General features: G+C 41.4%; 2 protein-coding genes across 2 annotated transcripts; both read right to left on the bottom strand.

The window, feature by feature from the left end:
* Positions 1 to 11,836: 11,836 nt before the first annotated feature.
* Positions 11,837 to 20,667, bottom strand: LOC118223380 (transmembrane protein 185A). The gene is made up of 8 exons (XM_035409810.1): positions 20,530 to 20,667; positions 20,158 to 20,293; positions 16,979 to 17,155; positions 16,558 to 16,765; positions 16,204 to 16,287; positions 15,705 to 15,881; positions 15,201 to 15,324; positions 11,837 to 14,982 (listed from the first exon to the last, which is right to left on the bottom strand). The coding sequence occupies exons 2-8, from the start codon at positions 20,196 to 20,198 to the stop codon at positions 14,738 to 14,740; spliced, it is 1,056 nt and encodes a 351-aa protein (XP_035265701.1). The 5' UTR covers positions 20,199 to 20,293; positions 20,530 to 20,667; the 3' UTR covers positions 11,837 to 14,737.
* LOC118223381 (ankyrin repeat domain-containing protein 46) lies at positions 20,562 to 25,284 on the bottom strand. Its single transcript, XM_035409811.1, has 4 exons — positions 25,130 to 25,284; positions 23,310 to 23,652; positions 22,730 to 22,888; positions 20,562 to 22,115 (listed from the first exon to the last, which is right to left on the bottom strand). Exons 2-4 carry the CDS (start codon positions 23,618 to 23,620, stop codon positions 21,899 to 21,901), a joined length of 687 nt encoding a protein of 228 aa, XP_035265702.1. The 5' UTR covers positions 23,621 to 23,652; positions 25,130 to 25,284; the 3' UTR covers positions 20,562 to 21,898.
* Positions 25,285 to 25,407: the final 123 nt, after the last annotated feature.

Raw genomic sequence — 25,407 nt, 5'->3', positions numbered from 1 at the left:
AAACAGAGCATTACATGGTTTAATGCCAAATCCTATACTGCGAATCAAAAAGAAAGGCCATGAAATTAAGTCATTTCAATAATTCCTTTCTTCTTGTGATCACGTTTACAACGCACAAATAATGTCAATGGCGAATCCAAGCAGCCTCCTGAGTTTTCTGGGGAGGCTGAGCTGGTGGTGTTGGTAAGTGTGGGAGGGCATTTCATTATTTCACACAGCTAACAGCAGTATCTAATTTCACTCTCAGAGAGGGAATTCTGTTTCAGACCCCTCCAGGATATTGATTCTGTTATACTTCAGAACATGATGTTGTTCAGACTCTGCAAACAGTAAAGAAGGATGGCCTGGCAAAATCCAAAGCCAAGACATGATCAACTGCTGGTAATAACGGCATAGAAGAATGCCGAGGCCTCTCTCCTTTCTCATCTCCTCTGCTTAGCACCCCGACCGTGTGATGCACGACACTGTCACACCTTACAGACATCCAGCCGAGAGAGGGGAGCCAGGGGCAGGGGAAGAGAGGGAATAGAGTGTATATGATACTGCTTTACTTAGACAGAGAGAGAGAGAGAGAGAGGGAGAGAGAGAGAGAGAGAGAGAGAGAGAGAGAGAGAGACAGAGAGCAAGTACGAGTGACTGAGAGACTTGAGAGAATTCAACTTTAGTGTAAACAACGATTTTATTTGTTTGCTTTGGAAACAAACATGGCAATAGGCAATAGCGCACTGGGAAATTGAAAAGAGAATGCAAACTACTACTTATTTTCTGTTTTCCACTCACCACCCTGTTATCCTTACTTGTGTGTGTGTGTGTGTGTGTGTGCGTGTAAGATAGATTCTATTAATTCTTGTGGCTATCCACAATATACGTGATGTTATAACTGGGATTGTGAGGTACTTATTTTTTTAGTTGATTGATTTATTTAAAATAAGTGATGAATGAACTCATTCACCATAACATTTTAAATATTGACACAATATCATTGTGGTAATTTTGCAGAAGTGGAATAACCTTGTTATGTATTCTCGTTGTGTACCATTCTCACAATAAAAATGAGCATGTCTTCCCAACGTTACCATATTGGACTGCTATAGTTCCCATGACGATAAAGTACATAATTATTTCCTCAATGCGTGTGTATGTGTGCAGATATGTGTATGCGTGTGTGTGTGTGTGTGTGTGTGTGTTCATTGGAGGGCAGTCTTTAAGCCAGTATACACATATCTCACCACCCACAAGGGACAAGCATGTTGGAATGATTTCACAAAAATAAAAACAAATGATGTTTTTATTTTTGTGCTACTAAGTTACCTGAAGTAGGATATTTCTAAAACAGAATTGTAATTTCACTCAGGTACTGTAATAAACCAACCACTTGCTGGAGGATGTTTACTAAGTGCTAGAGCTCAGGAAACCTGGTAGTCTTGGTCTTCTGGGGACATGCAAGGTCCAATAGTGGTTTAGCTCCATAAACATCTTGATTGATTATTAAACGTAACGGCGTAGAGACAGAGCGGAGAGACATGGAGGCCGGATACTAGACGACCGTTACTCACGGGCAGGGAGGGAAAACCTTGAACACATACAGAAGAAGAAAAAAAAAGTGTTACTCGTTCAAAGGAGAAGTATGGTCCAGGTCTCTGTTTTTCTGTGGGTATCAGCAGAAATATACGGCTGGTGTTGACACAGCTCTGACCTTCCCCTTACTCCGCTCCCCCAAGTGTGAAATTGGACACCGGCCGAAAAACCCCTCCACAAAACCAACGGGGAAATCAAATAACACATATATCAAACACTGGAGTGTTTCTTACCTATTCCACTGAAGGAGCACTCATTCTGCTAAAACCAATGCTACCAGGAGCAGGATAGATATTGATCAGTAAGCGTCTGTCCACATCAGAGATGGATATTTCAGGGCTCTGAACGGCTTCAGTCCAGCGGCTTTTAGAGTAGTCTTTCAATTAGCAGCTGATTTACAACTGAAATACGGCAAGATGATGTTCTGTGCGAACAGCGGCTTCAATCAAATAAACAAAAGCCGTTGTTGCAGAAGTAAAATGAACCCTGGCTGTAGCCGCACATGACTGGACTAGTCCATACACAGTAGTGTTGGGATAGTATACTTATCTCAATATTAACATGTTAATATTAAGCTCTGTGGACATAAGAATTAAATCTACATTGACACCCTTGACCATTACTTTCACTTTCGCAGTTGGACTTCTCTATCATTGAAGGAAATCTTATGGGAGTACAATGCATTCTGTATGCGTGTGTGTGTGTGTGCGTGCGTGTGCGTGCGTGAGATCTGATAATGAAAAAACATTTCCTGTGTGTATCTCAGAAACCTGGAATAAGAAGGAAGTTGTGGAGTAGAGTTTTCAGGCTTTCCCCATCCCCAAACATTGTTTATTTTGAAGGAGGAACGCCATAAAAGCCAGGGCCAAAGGCAAGGAGAACATCATGGCAACACTGTGAAACCTGCAATGTAATGAATGGCCAATCAGACTTCCAATGCAGCGGCCTGCCCCATGCTGACTGTGGACATTGCTGGCATTCTTTGGAGACGAGTACATTGTGCTTGTGCCATACTCCATTCATTCAAGCAGGGGAGAGAAGAAAAAAGAGCGGGGAGAGAGAGAGAGAGAAGTGGGGGGTTGGAGAGGAATCAAATTTTTATTGTAGGAGCCTGGAAGAGGCCGGCTATTCCATGTTTTTATGTGCATTCTTGTTGTTTAAAAGGCTCGATTTCCTTTTGATATACTTTTTATGAAACATAAAAAAGATGTTTTAAAACAAATTGCCCTTTGTATTAAAGCTTCACTTGAGAAGTGACAGAAGTGACAGGAGAGAGAGAGAGAGAAGGGGGGGGGGGTCCATTTGAATACCTGATTCATTGAGAGAAAACATCAGACTCCTCTGTGATAGCGCTCCCTGGTGGAATTTCCTTCTCACAGAACCTGTAACGTTTCTGTTTCAGCCGATTACACCCCGCACTGTGTGGAACACTTCTCAGACTACCATGGCAGGGACTTGAGTTCCTGCTACAACAAAACAAAAAACAAAAAAAACACATCCATACAAATATCTGAAAAATGTACGTAATGTAAAACATGTAACCCTGGAAGAAAATAAGGAGAGCTATAGCCCTTTAAACTTGTTTGAATAGTTACATATGCAGTATGCTCCCCTTAATCCAGTGGTGTGGTGAATAATTCAGTTGGTGTACATCCTGACCTATACTATGCTTGATACTTAAGGATAAAGTTGGAAATTCATAGCAGTTAAGGTATTTAATATATACATGCTGGGATTGAACAGTAGAAAAGGAAGAGGAAATGCACGCATATATTCCCCCACAGGCACTATGAAGAATAATCCTCATTGACTTATTTTAAAACGGTTCGTTCTGTCTATGTATTTAGGCCTCCCACATATTCTTGCTACTGAACCTGGATCAAAGTCGCACCCTCCTCCTCTTTAATCACATCGGATGCTCACACAACGCATTTATATTCTAATCCTTTTCTAAAGTTGTACAGTATATAATGTAATAAAGTCAAACACCAAGCATGAAATATTTGTGTTGACTGCTGTGGTGCTGTCTTGCTCCCACCCCATCACTACCCCTGCATATGATTTAAAAGCGGAAACTGTAAAATTGATATGAATATAATTACTGTCTGTGATTCTTCATTGTGGCATCCTTCATGGTTCTTCAGCAGCGGACCAGAGAAATGTACCCGCACTTACAATGTTCATGTGGGTGCCGAAGTAAAGGAAACACCATCACAATGTTTCGGGTTTTAATCAGGCATTGGACGGCCACTAACCGCCAGAATGGCATATGTTCTGGATCTATACTCCACGTTTCCGGAATGGTACTGGATGGATGTGACACCATTCTTCCATAAAAAAATTCCATCAATTGGTGTTTTTGTTGGTGGAATTGGAAAATTCTGTCTTATGCGCCTCACCAGAATATCTGGAGTGTTCAGTTGGGATAAGATCTAGAGACCGAGACAGACATCATTTCTCATTAAATCATTCAGTGACCACTCCTGCCCTGTGGGTGAGGGAATTGTGATCCAGTAAGAAACCATATGACTTTTCCAATGCTCATTAGATCACTGCCTTTGTTCTTTGCACAACTTTACTTGCATATGTACATTTTTAGGTTTAATCGCCACTCTGTGAAATCACTGAGAGCTCTTCTTCTAGCTGTGATTTTTAGAAAGAAGCCCAACCCAACATTTTTACACATGAGCCACACCTGTGTGGAAGCACCTGTTTTTAATATACTCAAGCATTTCCTTGTTCCCTGATTGCTTCTATATGCTTGTAATTGAAAGGGACATCAGTGAACGTTAGGGATCTGGCACAGCGGTAATGATTCAGGAATAATCACCACTGAACCGGAAGCTGTGAGCTGCAAGCAGATTTCTAAGCAGAGGTAGCACACGCTCAGTTTCTGCCAAAGGATTCTGGATCAGTACTCAAGGTTTACACAGAACGATTAAGGGTAGATTTAGAGGTGGGTTACCCGATCCAGCAATTGATGCTAGGAGCTGGAAGCATCAGGAGCCAGTGAAAAGGAGAAAAGCACAGAAGGCAATTGACATGCTCACTGCAGGCTTGCATGTGTATGTATATATACGTACAGTATATTTACATAACATTAATACGTGCCACAAATTTACGGTGTCCTAAAATGGGAGGGACTATGTTTAAAAAGTGCTGTTATCTGTACATAGTCAAACCAAATGATCTGCACTTAATTGTGGAGTACAGAGCCAAATCAAGGAAAAAAATGTATCTTTGTCCCAAACATTAGATAACTCACAAAAATATATATTAATATATATATATATATATATATCTATATATATATATATATATATGTATACAATCCTGATGATCCAAGAAAAAAGCTTTGTCTGTGTGCATATGGACTCCCAAGCACCAATCCACTATGCGTCTCAAGACGGCATGTTGTGGTTAAGTTGCAACTTGTCTCATCAAATTGAAGCAGATAATTTAATTCATTCAGCAATCTTAGAACGGCAATGAATAAATAATTGGGAAATCAGATCTATTTGAGCATGGGTTTTCACTGGATTATCCTCCGAACAGCCCGAGCGTTCTTCTGCTGTCTAACTTGCTTATTCTGTGCCATCAAAAGCGTGTATTGTGTGCGCTGTTTGTTAATCATGTTTATCTTTACAAAGAAGATCTGTGGCATACAGACAGAGGGCTGCTGATAAGAGACGGAGCCTGTCAGATTTATGCGTCGAAACGAGGATGAGACGCAGACTAGCAGGCAGACAGTGTAGCTGAGGTCAGAGGAGGCCAGTAAATATCAAGCACAAAACTCAACGTTGTAAGATTGCTGTGAAACTCAGATGTGACCCTGGGAAATTTTGGCTTACCCTTCAAGGCCCATGCTGTACAAAGCAGGACTGGATAGATTCATACTGTCATAAGTTTATTTAATTTTTAGAGGTGCTATGCTTTGTTTTAGAAGCACCTTTAAAATTAATTGGTAGCTTTTCTGATAATGCTTTTCACACTATAACGTTTCCCTCTCTCACACTCACACCCACGCACGCACGCACGCACGTACACACACACAGACACACACACATAGGACACACACACACACACACGCACACACACACACTTACTTTCCAACTGTCATTAACCCTGTATTGTGGGCTGAAAAAACAGGAAGTACATTTTACAAGAGAATACCTCCTGCCTTTTTTTCTTTTATAGTTTCAGTAGTGGGCTTGTGCCAGGCACTGTTAATAGAACTAACAAACAAGACAGAAGGAGAGACTGTTAGTGCTGACAGGGAGCTTTTCTCTTGCCTCCCCTCCTTCTTATTCCTGTTTTATTCTGTTCTGGCCTGGCAAACTTCCTACAGCAGAATCATTAATTACTTTCCATTGTTCCCCGCTGGGCTCTCTCTCTCTCTCTCTCTCTCTCTCTCTCTCTCTCTCTCTCTCTCTCTCTCTCTCTCTCTCTCTCCCCCTCTCTCTCTCTTCCCCTCTCTCTCGTTCACTTTGGTTTCCTTGCTCTCCTTGCTTACACAACACAATGAGGCTTTTCAGTAAGAAAATGGTTTCAAAACGGGAGCAATTCCTGTCTTGATTTATGCTTTATTTATTGCTATAGAATCTCTCCTCTCCCAGGGAAGAGAATTCCTACACACGCAGCTGCCTCAGAACACTAGGCATAAAGCCTCAGGAAGGCATTGTTCCTCTAACTATGTGCTATCAGGTCACGCTAGCATTAAATACATACATCCGCTCTAGTCTCCTGCTCACTGTTGTCATCACTTGAATAAGGCACATCTGCCTCCTGTCTTTTACATACAAAGTCTACTATTTGGGGCAAATATACATGGCTTAGATTCTACACCTGTAAACTCTCTGTTCAGAGACCAATTTTCCTCACCACTATAGAACAGCAGCAAATCTTCTTTGACAAAGCACTCTTTACCAAAACAACGACAACATGGTTCACACACACAAATCTCTCATGGGTTCTACTCAACCTAGATTATATCCAATCCTTTGAGATTAAAAATGAAAAACAGATAGGACAACACCCTACAGCTATCAGAGACTGTTGGCAAATTTGCCATTAGGAAAGCCCGTGAAAATGTTTTTGATGTTTGACACGCATTGGTTTAGAACAATGAAATTATATAATTTTATAGACATAGCCCACAAAGCGCATTGTGGGGTGAATGAGGCAGGTGAATGCTTATGGAGAGTGAACAGGTGAGGAAGAACAGTAAGATGAACAGGCTCTGCTGGGAGGAATGGTAAATGCAACACTGCGTTATTCATTCAGAATGATCTTTCTCTCACGTCACCCAGACACAGAGCATCCCTTTGTTGGAAAGCGCTCATGGGAAAGGACTTCATCTTGGCTCCGCCTTGTTTATGACACTGGGTGTTTAAATCACATTTCATTTCCTGCCACGGCTATGACCAGACAAGTAGCATGCATGCAATTGGTCAGCTGGACCCTGACTGCACTGCATTTACCAAAGACTACAGACATATAGTATTCATGCGTGTGTTGATGGCAGCAGGGTAGAAGTCAATGGGGTATTTTTGGGGGTTTTCTTGGAGAAGGTGAAGCCATATTTATATTCTGTTTTATTTAGCCACAATATAAATGACCTCTTGTTGGCAAAATATGAATTTGCAATCTCATCATTGCGCTTTCTTTCCCCAATTAATGCATTTGTCTCGCGGAGTGCAGAGGTAGAGGATTCAGAACAATGTTTTCCTAGACAAATCAATACCAGACAGTGTGGGGTCCCCGAGGGCGCAGGAAAAGACATGGAGGAGCCGGCCCCGGCAGAAAGGGCCGCTCTGTACAGCGACTGCAGCAGGAGCCCTCCTGTACCGGCGCTGCGTCTCTGTCTCTGTTCTCCAGAGGTCAAACAGTCAGACTGCCACTGGAAGTAATACAGACCAGCGCTTTATTACGCCGCGTGCTACATCAGCTGTGACCGACTTACATCCTCAGCGCAGCAAATCTGGTAAATAATGTGCTTTTAGATCATAATTTTCCATTGGTGGGATCGATTTCACATAAATATGGCACACCCAGAGGAACTTCTACCGTAGAGAAGCACACAGTGTGTCTATTGCAAGCTGGAGGGAGGTAATCAGCAGTTAAGCCAAAGATACCTGAGAATGTATTTTCCATTAAAGAATTATGTCAGTCAATTATTTAGCTCTGCCATCAAATTATATTTTATCATTTGAAAACTGTGTATAAAATAGCTTTGAACTAAATTTAGCAATAATTATTTAAGACCTGTTTTATTTTGTTTATGGTGTGGCCAAATCAATATATTTGTAAAACGATTCATGTTATTATTATTTTTTAATTGTTGTTATCACCTTTTTGTTCTCACACATTCTCTAGTGTCACTGCAAAAAGCCAACAGATCGCTATTGTAATGATATATAAGCATTATCCATACCTCCACACTGGCCATGCATGTTGAAGACACATACGTTTTTGTTTGTATTGCCTGAAGGTATTTCATGATCTGATGAGTTCTCAGTATTAATGACATGACACATGGGCACGCACAACAGATTGATTGTGAGCCTGTTTACATGCACACAGTACTCTAATTACTGGGAATAATAACAACAGTAATTTTATTGAAGTGCACGGGGAGATGTGTGTGCAAAGTAGGGACCGGTGGGAAGGTATTAAAGGAATTTACAGAGGGAGAGAGTGGTGTTAAAGGAATTTACAGAGAGAGAATGGAGAGAGAATTTTCAGATGCCTCACAGGGCATTTGTAAAGCTTTGTGATCTCATGAAGGATGTTATAAACCCCGACAGTGCGTGCCCCTCGACCTCTGGAAATGCACATGGCAATTGCACTTTTGTTGTGGTAAATACTTCCTGCATCCAGTGAATTTGTTCTCTAGCCAATTATGTATGCGCTCATGCACAGATGTAGAAAACCGAAAGAAATCAGACAAAGGTGTACACATGCCCAAATAATCAGAAAAATTGGGTAAAACTCTTGGTGTGTTAATTGGGTTTTGCTTAATGCAATTAAGACCTTTCTTTGATTATGGAAATTGCACTATGATGTTTACATAACAATTTATATAATGGGACTATTGCCTTAATGATCTATTATCAGATTATTACTGCGAATGTAAACGCTTTCTGTGTTGTGATGTTGTCAATGAGAATGAGGTTGCATTGCATTTCTGACCCTACGTCGTATCTTGGAATTTCATAGCTTGGCACCTTTTCCGGCCTGTCGGTGGAATATTTCGGTGTACAGGCAATCCAAAGCTACAGACAGAATGAGACCCTATTCAGGAACCATCGAGCGGCCCAATGAGTAGTAAGCTGTAGTGAGGTTACACCAGTGAACAAGATAGTTTTTTCAGGGTATTGACTGAGGGAGAAATTCTAAAAGTGGGAACACTAGGGTAAATGAGGGACACAAAGTGTACTGAAAGCAGGTGCTTCCATACAGTTGTGGTTACTTTTAGCAATGAACAATTTAACAATTAACATTCCAGTGTGCTTAATCAAGTGCAAAAATATTGGGCAGGCCTAGTTGCTTGTAATTTTGGTTGCCTTTAAGCAGGGCAAGAAGATGGGCCCTCAGTGACTTAATGAAAGACGGGTGATTGTTGGGGTACATTTGGCTGGCGCTTCAGTGATGAAGACAGGTCAGCTTGTTGATGTTTCAGGAGGAACAGTTTCCAAGGCGATGTCAGCACGAAACTCTGAGGGAAAGACTTTGCATACAAAGGGCAGCCGTGGCCAGAATGACATACTCTCAGATCGTGATGTCCTTGCATTAATTTGAGGTGCAAGGATATACAAGCAAGCACCTAATTGACTGCAAATCGATTGACTGCAAATTACAGATCCGGTAAGCAGACAGTTTCATCAAGAATGGCCACTGCAAACTCTACAGAGCAAGATAGCATAGTTGGGCTGCAGTGCACAAACTACTCAGTATGCCCGGCAATGCATGTTCGCAAGTACTGTGTTGCAAAGAGTGCAGCTAATGGACTACTGAGCAGTGGAGAAATGTGACACGGTCAGATGAATCATTCCTTACTACGCTCTCGACAAACGGACGAGTGCATGTGTGGCGCACCCACAAAGAAGCCTACAGACCTGAATGATTGGTTCTAAAAGTGAAGGATTCTGGTGGTTCTATAATGGTGCAGGGTGCAAGGTCAGTGCTAATAAATTCTTAATAATTTTGAGTGATCACCTTCATCCCATGATGAAGAATGTTGTTCCTGCTATGAGGGATGTCTTCCAGGATGACAATGTCCCTATCCATAGAGCATGTTTAGTCATCCAGTGCTTTGGCAAGTTTGACAATGTTATCTGTGCTTCATGGCTTTCTCAGACCTGGACCCAATTGAGAATTTATAGGAGATTCTGTAATGACTAGCGAAACGGCATTTTCCACCTCCATCAACAAGACATGAGTTGATTGACTTTCTCATGGAAGAAGGCTGCCACATCCCTGCTGCAAAATTCCGGAGGCTGGTATACTCTATTCTACAGTGGAAACAAGCTGTTCTGGCAGGATGTGGTAGCCCAAAATCCTATTAAGTGCCTTCCTATTGTCATCCAGTCTTTGTCTCGTTTTAAATTTGTGTTATTCTTGATGGCAAGATCCCTGTTGCAGAAAAAAATTGCGGTGAGTTTTGCAGATTCTTTCTCAGTAAATAAGAGAAACCCACCAATGTCTCACCACCTGGACTTCCCAGCACCAAGCAATTATCCTATTCAACTTGGATAATTACACCTCTCTATTGGCCAGCTTTCCTGGCTGGGCCACCATAACACTTCACTTAATTCCAAAATGCTGCTGCTAGACTGGTTTTCAACCTCTCAAATATGGTTTTGCCTTGTCCTTGTCACTGGCTTCCAACTGCTGCTCAAATGAAATTCTGCAGCCTGGTGGTGGTCTATTAGACAGTCAAGGGCATGGCTTTCTATCCTCAATCCATCATCAGATCGTATACCGCTGCTAGAGCTCTCTGCGCATCAACCTCTGGCAATTTGGTAACCTTCCATGGCTGCACATTTTTCCTTCACTGGCCTCCCAGATTGAGGAATGAACCTTCCTACGACAGTCAGGTCTGAAGAACACAATCTTCCAAAGCAAAAAAATGCTATCTTTCCAGACATGTAACCCCAGGACCCACCCAGATTGTGATCATTCCATCACACAAGCTAAAAACTCACGTAGTGTAAGGCACCTCTTACAGACCATTGGCAAATGTTGCGTCAAAGCCACTTCACATGTCAATCATGTCATTTCAGAGGTAGAATGATAAGAACAGATGCCTCTATAATGGGCAATTATACTAAAATCACACTTACTTAAGAATCTCCATTAAGTCATTGCTGAACTTTGACCTTAATATCTGTTTTGAAAAAATCGGATAACTGATAGCATATGGATGGATCGCGTGTACCAAGTTTTCAGTCAATCAGCCCATTGGTTTTGATGTTTGGATACATAACATATGGTAGCAGTTGCAATATTATATGATTAAACAAAATGAATCCTCTGATACAAGGAATTTTATGCTTCATGTGGCTGAATAATACAATCCTGGCAAGATGAATCACATTTAAACAAATTGTGTGGGAGTTTCTGGAAAAAAATATTCCAGGCAATAACAATATTCTGAACAACTACATTACAAATCCCCACAATAATAGTTTCAGAATGGGAAACTGAAGGTTGATCACCTTATGCTACGTCTGGTTTGGCATTTACATGAAGTAGAGGCACTAATCACTGTGCTTTTGAATGTCCTGACTTACATGGCGTGGACAGGATTAAACACTAGGCTTAGACCCTAAACCTACAGTCCTGATGTTATTTACTGAGATGTACAGTGGAGTCACTCTCCAGGTCACCACTGCTGATTCCTCTGGCTGTCTCTTCATGGACTGCACCAAACCTTTCACCAGACTCGGAACTTGTGCTTTCACGCTTGGCTTATTCCCAGGGTGCTCCAATTCCACTGTTCATTGCCTCTCCATTCCAAAACAGACGGCAACAAGCACCATTGTGACTTAAGAATTTCATTGGATCCAGCATGCACTATGAGACTTTTACAGCTACAAATGCTGCCCACATATATGCACATAAACAATGAAAAGAGAAATAGCTCACCATTAGCCCAACCCAACCGCAATCTATTTCTTCATTATAACTTACATTGCCCTTTACTCATAGGATTCTCCAAAACCTGACCACAATTAAAACCAAAACAATATGAGTATGGGGTACGTTTTCAACAGTGTATTTTATTGTTATAAGTTTATAACCAAACAATTACAGTAATAGTTACATTCCTTATCTGGATTTTGAAATTAATACACATATATTGCATTCAAGACTTCAAAAGACTTGTCAATAGCACAATAACATTGGTCCAACCAAAATAATAATAAAAAAAGAACATCAGTACTTGTCAGGTACCTCTCAGGCCAGCTGAGAGCGGATGTGCACTTAAGAGAACATCACACTAAACTGTTACACAACAGAAACAGAGACTCGGTTCCAGGATGCACAACAACTGTGGTTGCCAGATCCCAAAGACATAAATCTAGTTAAAAAAAAAGAAAAAGAGGGCGAATTATGCCATCGATTACCATGACAACCAATGGACCTAGGAGCAACATCTGGGGGAACTAAATACTAAATAAGGTATTAGAAAGCGTATTTGAGAAGGAAGGAGGAGTGCTTTACACAGAGTGATAAATGGTAAATCACAAGGTCAGGGAAGAGCAGTGAGTAGTTATTACGTAGCGGCAGTTACAGTGAATCTTTGACTGTTACTATAAAATGTAAGGCTGAAGAATTGTCCTCTAGGGCAAAGGTTGTCCTTAAGTCTTTCACGTTTTTTAAGACACAGCAAAATGATTAGTTTCCAAGACGTTATTTCAGAAAACTTCCATTGAGAATTTTGGATAAAAAGACAAAGCAAACAATCTGACACAGCCCTTTAAGATTTTTCTTGGCTGAATGGAGATAGCAAAACTGTTAAATATTTCAACAGTTGAAGAAGAGAAAAAAAAACAGAACAGATACAGCGGTTGCACTTTCCTCAGCTTGACGCTTGAGTGCCACTGCCCGTGGGTTTTATGTCGGAACTATTTAAATGGCCTTCCAGCTCCAGACACAGTACAATAGTTTATGTCATACAGATTTGTAGGCTGTCATTCTCGCTGGTCCTCAAAAGCTTGAAAAGGTGATATTGCCACCTACTGGTCTGTCTTGGGCACTGCTACATGTAGTTCATGCTCTGCCTTCCCAAAGAGACTAAAATAAAGGGATTGCTACATGGAAGTTCCACAGCACCTGCAGGGTGTTCTGGGAAGGAAAACCCAGGGAGAAAGCACGGGTGATAATACATACGATATCACTATTCTGTCTCACAAGACTCATTAACCTGGGCATGTGCCACTTTCAGTCAGTTAAAACACTTTTCTGGGTGTTAACAAGCAAATTCTTAGATTATTTCCCCAGAATGTTCAAAATTAAAAGATAAAAATGAAGTGAAAATATTACATAACAGCAGCAAAATCCCAGAGTGCTTTTTGGAGCACAGCGCTAGGTGCCCTTAAAACACATTCCAGACTTCAGTTATTCTGGGATTGCAGCCAAGCAGGGACATGAAATACAACTGAAATTTAAACAGAATTTAAACAGTGAACTGCCAAACCGGTAAAAGTACTGGTTGAATGATGCCAGTTAGGGTTCATAGGGAAAGCAAGTGTTAGAAAAGGAACATTCTAGAATTGTATCAATTAAACAGTAACTATCAGTCATCAGCTGGATGAAAAGGGGGAAAGGGAAGGACCTGCATACATTGCCACTTTTACAGATGATGGCGCCTACCTTTTATGGTAGCAGATCAACTGTTTCACAATGTGATGCGTCCTTTGAGACTATTTTCCTCAGTCAGAGTATTATTGTAAATCTGCAAAGATCCGTCCCTCTGTCATCCATCCATAGCAACATCACAGATTTTACTAAAGTCAAGCAACTGTTCCGATTCTTCAATACAAGGAAGCCAATCCGAACAGCCACCACCGAACATCCACCACCAAACATCAGCTAAGCGGATGTTTCATATTTTCCAGCAGATACTTTCTGAAAAGTGCCCAGCCTCCCACAACAACGTCAGTATCAAGACCAGCATTCAGGAACAGCACAGCTATGTTCTCTAATATAAGCACACTTAGCCCATACCATGGTAGCTCAGAACCGCTCAAAACTAAAATAGTATTTTTGTTCCATTCTAGCCAATATCTCTCTTCCTGGATCCCTTCCAGTACTGTCAGTTGCTCCTCATTCTGCCAGTTCTTGCATGTGTTTGTGTGGAAGGCAGCTTGAAGACAAAACATGAAAACTCAAGGAAAAGAAATGACTATGTTATGGCTACATCCCTGGCATTCACTTCTTACAGGTATTTTTGTGATGCCATAGTCAGTGACTCAGCCTCAGGAATTCTCAGCAGCAGTGGAATCACACATATCTGCCATTTGAAGTTCCTGATGTAAGTGCAGTTAAGTAAGCTCAAATCATTTTGGTCGCAGAACTCAAGTCATGCTTAGGTGGGAAACTTGTCAGCCATACATACCGCTCAATTTTCATAAAGCAGTAATGGTGAGTAATGGGAACAGACTTTGCATTACCCTTGCAGACCTTCTTTGCTGCACAATATATGTACGGGAGGAATGTGCAAACAGAGAAAAACATGCCTATTTCCAACTAGCCAAATTTGGCTGTATGAAGTAAACCAGGCAGGGGTTAGCTGAAAATAAGGCCAATGCACCCCCCCCCCCCACCCACCCAAACACAGCCACAACGCAGTGTTGACAAATCAGGTGGAAGATAAACAAGCTAAAAGTTGCCAGCATGTCTTCTGAAAGTGAAAATAATAATACTGGTAAAACAGCCATCCTCCTGTTCAAAAAGAAATATGTGAACAAAGGGGTTCTTAGGTGATAATTTGGCCATTTTGTGTTTTCATCACACTGGCACTTGACTTGTCCCTTGGACAATCTCCCATCTCCTTGAACTTCTGCCAGACAGGTAAAGTCAGACGGACAGGTTTCATGCTCTCCCTGTCCCCCATGTGAGAAACACAGTTTTTGGCGACACACTCAGGTCTCTAGTCAGGCATGTCGATAGACAGTTTTGGAGGGGGCACAAAGTACTTCCCTGGGCTCTGTGTGATCACCACCCCTGTCTTCTTGCGGAACATCGGGGCTATCTTGGGCGGTTCTGGAGCTGGCAGCTCTTCAGACACTTCAGGGTCCTCGTGATGCAAGTCGTATGAGATATTGCCGTACTCCCGCAGGAAGGGGAACAGCTCAAGCAGGAACTGGCAGAAATCCTTGCGGATGCCAAACCACCCTATCAGAGAAGCAGGTCAGAGGTTATGTTTCAACAATGTAAAGAAAACGAACTATTCAAAAAATAGACCGTAATTCTTCCTTTAGAACAAAACATGTGACAAGCGTATCATATCACATATCACCGAATGAGTTATAACTTATGCTAACACCATGGTCTTGAGGGAAACATACAAAGGAATTGTTTTCCATGATGAATTGAGTTGAGGAAGCACTCACAGTGGTTGCCTCCTTTCTGGCCAAAGGTTGTTACCATTAAGGTGACAAGGGACAGCCACAGAGGCACAAACACTGGGACATAGCTGAAGCTGTTGTGGCCATCCAACTTGTGCACCAGGAGGATCTAAATCACCACACATAGAAAAGAAAGACTTGATTGTGACTGAATTATTACAATCACTACAAGACGATGACCAACAGAATTGAAAAGCACCATGTACATCTAAACAATTCCATCACTCCAGCTCCCAGACTCAACTCATTTTGGATGAGTTGTCATCAGGTGAGTATTGAGTGCTTTCTTGCTGAGACCTGATCGTAGTCTGTCTTGTTGCTGTGAGTAGGGGGTAAAGGGGGAGTCTGAACTGAATGTAGGAAATGCACATTCTTCAGAGCGTGATTACCACACTTAATAACAGCGTGCCGCTGAAACAGTGTGCTGTCACAAAACCACCGAAAGCCGAGCTGAACGAGAGACAGCTGAAGACAGAGCAGGCGGTTCACCTCAAACGTGAGCAAGGGCACAACGATGGTCATCCAGCTGATCGCCATGGTGATGTGGGTGCGTCGCTGTTCAGCTATGACATCCATGGAGCGGAGGAAGAGCACAGACCAAACGATGTAGTACAGAACCACCAGGCAGAGGAAGGACATGAGGATCCACAGTGGCACACACACCACCTTACAGAAAACAGACAAGGTCTGTTACACTCACAATGTTAACAAGCACAGACAAATATGCTACAATAAGAGAAATGCTCACGGAACATTACTTAAGCTTTGGGTTATTTGCTTGTGGTGGCCAATTCTTGGAATGACTCGTACACACACACACACACACACACACACAAGCACACATACTCCACCATGTGCAGAATTGTCCCTGGTGACATGTTTGATGGAATAACATTGTAAAACACCTTCAGTATTACCACAAAATGGTCAACAATGCCTGAGTCACACAGTATCGCAGCCAAGTGAGATCTTCCCAGGGAGCACTTACCAGCCAGGGCCAGTTAATGATCTTATCCAGCCGAAGGGCGATGAAAATGAACTGAAGGATGTTCACAGAGCACAGAATTTCGAGCTACAGAGGCAGAAATAAACAGAGATAAAGGAAGGGAGACACTAATCAGATTAGTCATAATCATCAATAACCGTTAGACAGAAGTGGCACATAGAGTATCCCTCCTCCAAAACAGTGAGATGAATAACACTGGTAAATTTAGAACTACAACAGAAAAATATTAGTGTTGTTTACAAATAGACTACAGACCAGGACCTCAAGTATATTCCAACTTAACAGAAAAAAGTGAATTGTTTTTTAGGATGCCTTCGCCCAGCAGTAGTTTCTCACCTCCAGAGAGCGGTCGTGCCTAAAGCCCCAGACGCACGCAGCCACGGAGACGGGGGAGACGAAGAACAGGGGCATGAAGACCAGCAGCCAGAAGTGGGAGCCCCTCTCGATGCGGTGGCACACCAGCACCTCGAATATCAGCAGCAGAAGGTGGATCCCCACAGCTATCAGCATGGCCTTGAACTCCACACACGTCTCCCCCTCTGCCCTGAACCAACAGCACACACACACACTCACTCTTACCATACGACATGCACAAGGAGTGAAGACATTTGCTACAGCATTAGCTCATTTCAAATAATGACTGACTTTCTCTGTATGCAGAATGTATTTCATACCTTATAGTGCAATGCTGAGAAAATCTGAAAATGTAGGTAACATACAGTATTAAGAACATATTAACACTCTAAGCTCAACAGACCTGTACTGAGGGTTGTGGGCCCAGACTCCCGTGCCAACAGATGCACCAATGATGACCATCAGCTTCCAAAGCCAGATGGGCGTGAATACCGCCCAATAACTCCACTGGATCACCCCATCCAACCGCAGAGACAGCAGCACAGAGAACAGCAACAGGCATGCGTAAATGAGGAACTTGCTAGAAGAGAAAAAATGACATGACTTAATCACTGATTTGATTTAAATCACAATCCCTCACTCCCCCAGCCTAAGACTCAAATTACCTCACAAATATTAAAATTATGTTATTCATGGTAGCTAATGTAAAGACTAAATGCAAGCCTTTAGTTTGTCATGCTAGCTGCTTTTCTATCAAAACCTGAAGACAGCCGAGTATGCTCAGTATTAACAAAGCTTTTATTAATAACACTGACTCAGTGCCAGTTTCACTATGCATGCTGTGCATGGTATATGCCATGCCATGTAGCCTATATACTATAGGGCTTATCAAAACAGCTGAAAAATAATGCAGGTTATGCAAAATAGCATTATCAGATACATTCTCAATGTCCCCCCACAAGACACACACCAAGGTTGACAAATTCCAACAAGCAGGTCCATTCCCAGCTCAGCAGAGTAGTATAGTGATAGATTGGTATGTTATAGTCTATAAGCAACACAACAAAAGAGGCAGGATTCTGCTCATTTTCAACACCAAAAACAAAGAGTTCCACACAATATAGATAGTATTACATGTATCTCTATTTGGAAATGTAATAAAAAAAGGCTGTTTATATAGCAGGAAATGTTTATTTCTTTCCATGTTTGTCTTTTATTCATAATAAATTGGTGAATCTGCTTTTACGGTGCTAAGCTGCAAATCATGTTGTGGCCATTGAGCGATAATTATTTTCCGTTCAGTTGTGTTACTGTGGTTTAAAGTAGACGGGTGACAAATTAATGGAAAATCCTGAATAAATGAGAGGAGAAACAAAACAAATGCAGATGTTTCCATGCAGGTGTACTGCATGATACAATTAAGCAATTAACATCTTATCATGCTCTGTGGCATGTATAAAAATGCTGAGCCAGCCCAGTTGACCTCGATATTGGATCAAGATGATGAGCAAAAGATCAAAGCGACCTTGAATGAGGGTTTATTATTGGGGCACGGATGGCAGGAGCTTCAGTCACAAAGACTGCACAACTGGCTAGTGCTTCAGTAGGAACAGTGATTAAAGTGACATTTGACATTAAATCTATGGGAAAGACATCAGTAAATAGGGTTGGAAATTGTGGTTGAAACTGCACATTCGATGACCTTGATGCATGTGCATTAGTGCGACACATAAGGAAAAACAGAAGAGCAACTCTTCCTCAGGTGACTGAGACTGTCAATGCAGAACGTGATCAGACCATGTCAGCAAGAACAGTCCGTCGACAACTACATAGAGAGGGATATTATAATAGGGTTGAAGTGCATAAATCCTCATTACAAAGACAAATGCATATTTGAGAGTTCAGTGGTGCAAAAATCATAGGCCTTGGTCTACAGAGATGGGGAAAAAAACTGATATGAGTCACCCTTCACTATATTCTCGACAAGTGAGTGAGTGCATCTGTGGCGTACACCAAGACAATGGTACAGGGCTGAATGCTAAGCCCCTACAGTCAGGGGGTCCGGTGGCTCTGTTATGCTGTGGGGGGGGGGGGGGGGGGGGGGGCATTTTCCTGGCATGATTTTGGTCCACTTGTCACCTTAGAGGGAAGGGTCACTGCAAATCAATACAAAGTTACTCTGAGTGATCACCTTTATCCTATGATGAAATATTTCTATCCTGATGGCAGTGGTCTCTTCCAGGATGACAATGCCCCCATCCACAGGGCATGAGGTGGTCACTGAAGGGTTTGATGAGCATGAAAATGATGTGAATCATATGCTATGACCTTCGCTGTCACCAGATCTCAATCCAATTAAACACCTATGGGATATTTTGGACATGTTGGACCGCGCTCTCCACCACCATCATCAAAACACCAAACGAGGGAATATGTGTTCCATCCCTCCAGTAGAGTTCCAGAGACTTGTAGAATCAATGCCAAGGTGCACTGAAGCTGTTCTGAATACTTGTGGTGGCCCAACACCTCACCAAGACACTCTAAGTTTTTTTTTCTTTCATTTGTCACTCATCTGTATAGCCTACTCATAGTTGTTTTTAACTTGTAATATCAGGGTTGTCAAAAGTATTTCTGTCCACCACGGACGGCTATCTTTCGCGCAATGTTGGTATTTAACCAAAAATATAGCCTAATCCAAGCCAATCCAAAGTATCACTAGCTAATGTTAGCTTGCAACATTGGCAGCTGTCTTTGCGTGGCAATGTAATACTTTTTATACGTTTGTTGCTAACTCTAGTAAGGAATCCAGGGACATCAGATGTCAGAAAGTGGTCCAACATAACAACGTTACGCGAAACGCTAGCTATAATGCCATGCCAAGTTTGATCCATTATATTAAAAAAAAGCTTTATTCGATCTAAGGATATATAATTGAAAACGTGAGTGGCGTGTCGTATTTTCTCAGTTTAACCATTGTCAGCTAAAACTTCATCAGTGCGAAAAAGCTTTGTAAGTGCGCTTGTTTGATATAATGCTAAACCTGTCACTGACTCGATATTGTTAGACCACTCCGGCAACCGCTCGGTACTCTATGGTAAATTGTGTGGTGTTGTCAAGCGATGAGACATGCAGTCAACGATATACTCGGGGCAGTTGTAGGAAATGACTTTCATAACTTAGCTAGCTACCCAGCATAGCCAACCTGCTGACCACCGCATTCAAACGCTTATCGGTACGGCTAGCTAACATTAACAAGTGTCGAGCTCTCCTCTGAATTTACAACGAGGATTCGGGTTGCTAGTCTAGTTATCTAGTTATCAAGCAACCTATCATTCAGTTTCGGAAGCTATAGTCTAGCTGTATTCATTCGGACACAAAAGTACGAGAAGACATTCACTCCAACAACAAACGTCACCAATTCAATTGTTTATTTCGATAAAAGCTTTACGCGGTCGAGCTAACGTTGCTTCCAGCTAACAAGGCCTACGAATAAGATAGCTAGCTAGCTAATGTTAGCTGTCAAGCCAGGCGTTGCTCGGCAAGCGCAAGGCTTTAGCATTTGAAATTAAGTATTTTACCTACCTTGGATTGAAATCTTGAAATAATCCTCTAAGATTCATCATTGGAAAATGTTATATTTTAGATCATCTTAAATGTCGGATTCATCCCGTTCGAAACGCTCTCCTTTCCCTCTGTCTCGGCCAGCCCCTTTCAGAATCTAGACAACACGTTTTGATGAGATTGTGTACAGCAGGCCATGCACATCGTCTGTGACTGGACGCGGACTATTGATGACTTTTGGTCATTTTGGGTTTGTAGCCCCTTTCGTTTACGAATAACAGACTAATAAAACAGCCATCCCATTCACGACAGTCTCTCCGCCAGTTCGACAGTTCAGTTAAACACATATCACATACAGAATGTCCTACTCCTTAGCATTATATAGTAACACACCTGTAACAACATCCAGCAGCAGCAACAACAAATACGAGAACATGACTTTAATGAGTGACGATGAATACATGAATCTAAAGCAAAGGATATATAATCATTTTGAATGGTTACAGGTACAAAAGATACAGAAGATAACCGTATGCACAATAAAAACACAATCCGACATGATTTAAAGGCCCCCCAGTTAATGAAGCCCTGAAGCATGGGAAAATTAAACGGACAACAGAAAAAATGTTGCATTAAAGGACATCATTGCATTATAAAAAATGGTAGTCATCATGGTATTCTACATAGTTCAACACAATTTAACAACATACAAAAAAACAAACAAAAAAAATCTAAATTGAGAACACAATTACACAGATTGTGTAGAAACTGCGGACATCCCCAACCTTAACAAAAATGTATCGTTTTCTTTATACCAGTGTATGATGTATAGGGATACTTATAACATGCAGGGATACAGGGATTTGTACTGAATCTTTTTGTCAAAACATAAAATAGAAGTGCAAAATGTATAGATAAACTCTTGGGTGAATACCCCTGTTATGTATCCTGGAAAGGGAAAAGATTGTGGGGAACAGAATGTCCTGGACTTGCATAAATATGCACGATAGGGTAGGTACATAGATGTATTACCAATAAGCAATATTTATGGCGGGAGTACACGGTAACATCAACATAAAAACAAACAGAACAAAAAAAGAGCAACCAAGAGGGACTGGTGCTGTGAAGACAACAGAAAGCACTGTCCGCCAACAGCCTTTAACCTTTCACCTCAGTAGTACTGACTGAATCTAACACAAGAAGGAAAAAAAACAAAACAAAGACAGACATGTTTATTTGGTTGCTCCCAAAGTGTCTTCATTGCAACAAATCTGGGCTAATTTAGTCTTACTACAAATAAATAGGTCCTTCATTAGAACAAATATCAAATATAAGAGGAGTATCACAGAAACATTCTACAACCAATGATGAAAAACAAAGATCAAACTGTAATTTGGTTAGTTTAAAGCTTACCTAAATGATATGAATAAAATGATATGCAGAACATGTTGATACTGGTCGTTTATATTACATAAGAACTTGATCTCCCTTAACATGAAGCAGTCACTTAATGAAAAGCAGCATTGTTTTCCAGATGCCAAATAGTGTTCAACATTCACATCATTCCTAGCATGATAAACTTTATATTATTGTTGCAAGGATGGCAACTTTACTGAAAGAGAAAACGGGCCGGGAAGGTCAGGGAATTGAAGAAAAGGCTTAAAGATTGAGTTTATAACAACAACAACAAAAAAGAAAAACCAAGGACAACTCCCTTCCAGCTGGTGGCTGTCCCTGCCCTCCCCTCCCCTGCCCCCTTGCCTCAGTGCACCAGCTCCAGCTGGTTGGCGGCAAAGGGCAGTACCCCACTGACATAGTAGGCAATGCCCAGGGAGAGAAGGGCAATGACCACCAACAAGAGTAGCACTCTCCAGAAGCCCAGATCCTCCACAAACTCCTGCCAGGTGGTACGGAAGCTGGACAGCACACCCTCGCTGTTTTGCAGGTTGGGGTTGAGAAGGGAGTGGCTCTCCATAGCACTGCGGGGGAAAAAAGGGAACAAAAAAGAGTTCCAATGCACTTCACCGTTAATGAGCTTTTTCCATTGAGGCACACGTTAAGCACGCAAACACCCACCAGCCCGAGGCTGGTGATGTGAAATTCTCTAATATATGAAAAGTGTTAACTGATTATTACACGCAAAAACAGCCAAGCTACTCAACTCCACTGCCCAGCAATGTAAGCAGAATGCAAGTCAGAAAACGAATTTTATAGAATGCCATTTTGGTCCTAGTAGATCAGTAACTAGTGTACTTAACACCTGTATTTTGGAAGCAAATGGAACTTTACATTTGCATAGTAATTGTCAAAGGCACTGACACTGAATAATGTTTGGAAAGCTTCCTGAACAGGTTTGATTTCCTTCTGTTATCCTGATAAGAAACCACTCCCATTTAGGCAGTCAATATTGAAGGAACTGCCATTTTTGAAGTTCATGAATAAAAAAAATACTGTGATGCAATATAGCTACTCACAGAAAAAACAAAGATAAGTTACAAGCTGAATACTACCGTTTGTGTTTCTAGCACAACCCCATTGACCCATATTGTCCTTTGCACATTGCTTCAGCTTTCTATGCCTGGCCTCCACACACCTCTCACTCTCAGCCATCTGCATGGTCTCCAGCTTGGAGTGTGGCCCTCGGTTGAAGCCCTTCACCTCCTGCTCCTCCAGCCCCTCAAGCAGACGAATGGCATCCTTGTTCACACCTCGTCTCTTTGCTAGCACCAGAGGAGTTGACCCATTGTGGTTACTGAACAACACACAAGATGAACACTTCTGTGTGACTGTTCCACTTCAAAGGCCAGTTCATAGCAGTTAAAGTGGAGCAGTATATAGATGAAAATATGAATGTTTAATTGAGTGTAAAACATAATAAAACATAATAAAACATAAAATACTAGTTTGCAGAAGTTGTGATAGGTCAGTGTCATTTGTGCTTTCAGCAATATTTACTTTTAAGAAAACCAGTGAGGTGATAAATCCCATTGACACATAATTAAACAATAAACTTGGTCTAAATTCTCAATTGCTTTTAGTTTCCAGATTCCTTATTAGGGACGGAAATTAGATTAAGACAAACAGGAATGCTGACCCATGTCTCTCCGTGTCCTTGAAAATAAAACAGTCCAATAATAAACCAGCCCAACTCCCCTAAACAGCAGTGCACTGACCATATGTCAATCTTGAGGCCATTGGACACCAGGAATTGGATGGTGTCCACATGGCCGCACAGGTGCAGTGCAGTGTTGCCCTGGTAATCAGTAGCCAGTAGGTCAGCCCCAAACTTGTGCAGGAAGCGGCAAATCTCCACATTGCCACGGGCGGCAGCCAGGTGCAGGCCGGTGCGTCCCCGGCTATCCCGAATGTTGGGGTCGCAGCCTGTCTCCAGTAGGCGCTTAGAGTAGCCTAGGTCCCCGTCAATGCACGCCTGTAGCAGTGGCACACTGGTTTGAGACGAGTCATTGACGAAGACATAAGACATGTCAGAGTGGGTCTCTGAAAAGTCCAGGGTACCTGAAGGGAGGCAGAAATACATTCACCAGCTGCATTCATTTCACAGAACACAGCACAGAGATTATCGGATGGATGCTATGTGTAAGGATACTTACACATGTAATCCTGTGTAACCATGTATATTCTGTAAATGAAGTGTCCTACTTCAAAAATCAAAAAATTTCAAAACAAAATTATAGTATAGTATAGTTAAGTATAGTATATTTTGAATTTTGAACTGAGAGACTTTATTTACAGAATATACATGTTGAGCCGAGATGCACCTTTCCACAAAAACTGTTTATGTGACCCCCAACTGCCCTGGAAGGTGCCTTATTATCCTTCCAAACAATTATTTTTCCATGAAGCTTCAATCCATTGTCATTTAGGCTAACTAGCAGTCAAACCAGGTACAACACAAACACACCGTAAACCACGAAAAAGGCGTCTCATGAGTCAATTCCCATCAAATCAACATCTCCAAGACGCTCATGAAATGGCAGCATTATTATGCAGAACAATACCACAGAAACACGAACATGCGTAAACCTGGCGCAAGGGTAATTAACGAACCCCTTAATACTATTACTTTTCCATATTCCATATATGGGACATACGACCATCACTTGCGCGTTTATGGACTCCACTCTTAACCCTCCTGTTCTGTTCATTTTTTAGGTACAGCAAAAATGTTCCCGGGTCAATCCCCATACAGGGGGGGTTTGCAAATACATGAAATGAACCATTTTCATTTAAAATGTTGATTACACTAATTAAGGCCAGTAGAAGAAGTTTCATATTGAAAAAATAATTTTAAGTATTTTTCCTAGATTTTCAAACTTTAAAAAGGGTCAATTTGACCCGCAACATAACAGGAGGGTTAAGAACACTCACTGACAAAGGTAAAGTTTAATTTATTTACGAGCAGACGTTTTACATGATACTTGTTAGGAAATGTTGCTTAGTTCAAAAATACTACAGACATGTTTCCCAAGCACTGAGCTAGGCTAACTTTTGCTGCGTTTGCTGATAGACTATAGCTCCTCTAGCTAGCTTTTCTGAGATGCAAGAAATAAAGAAAACAATGTGCAACGGATACAAGTGCGGCGTTGTTTAAACAGTTTAAAATATTGTAGTAACATTTATACAACCATTTGATGTTAGCAAGCAACGAAATCAATGCGCTAGCTAAGTATGTATAGCCCATCGATGAGCAAATGTCAGCGAGCTATGATGCAGATTTTCGACACTAGTATCTAGTAAACAACAATCACATGATCAACTTGTTAGGTAGCTTGCTAGATATATGTTACCGATAATATTTTGCTAATTTTGAGTAGACATATTAATTGCTCAATTTCTCATATGATTGCTAAGTCTTTCTGGGATTTCTTGGTCTTCCAGACAACCATTCCTTGTAGTTAAAAATATGATAGAATTTGAGTATCACTATAATTTGAACATTATTTTTGAGAATCCACAAGTTAAAAATATTTACCTGTTTACGTGTTCCCAATTAGCCGAAAACTACAAATACGCCTCCTTTCAATCCCCAATTTTCTCGATTTTCTTTCGTAGATGGGAGCTCAATAGACCAGCGCACTCCTACACGTAAACATTGACTTCACGGCAAAAGTCGAACTGCTTGACGGCAGACTGAATAGTCATAGTTACCACCCAAATGAATAGTTACCATCCAAATAAATGACCATTGAACATAAAAGCTGTTCTTTTACAACAACAACAAAAAATAAAAAATAAAAATAAAATAAAATA

The sequence above is a fragment of the Anguilla anguilla genome, chromosome 3 (assembly GCF_013347855.1).
Source record: "Anguilla anguilla isolate fAngAng1 chromosome 3, fAngAng1.pri, whole genome shotgun sequence".
In the NCBI taxonomy this organism is placed as follows: domain Eukaryota; kingdom Metazoa; phylum Chordata; class Actinopteri; order Anguilliformes; family Anguillidae; genus Anguilla; species Anguilla anguilla.
This window is presented reverse-complemented; position numbering and strand designations above follow the sequence as displayed.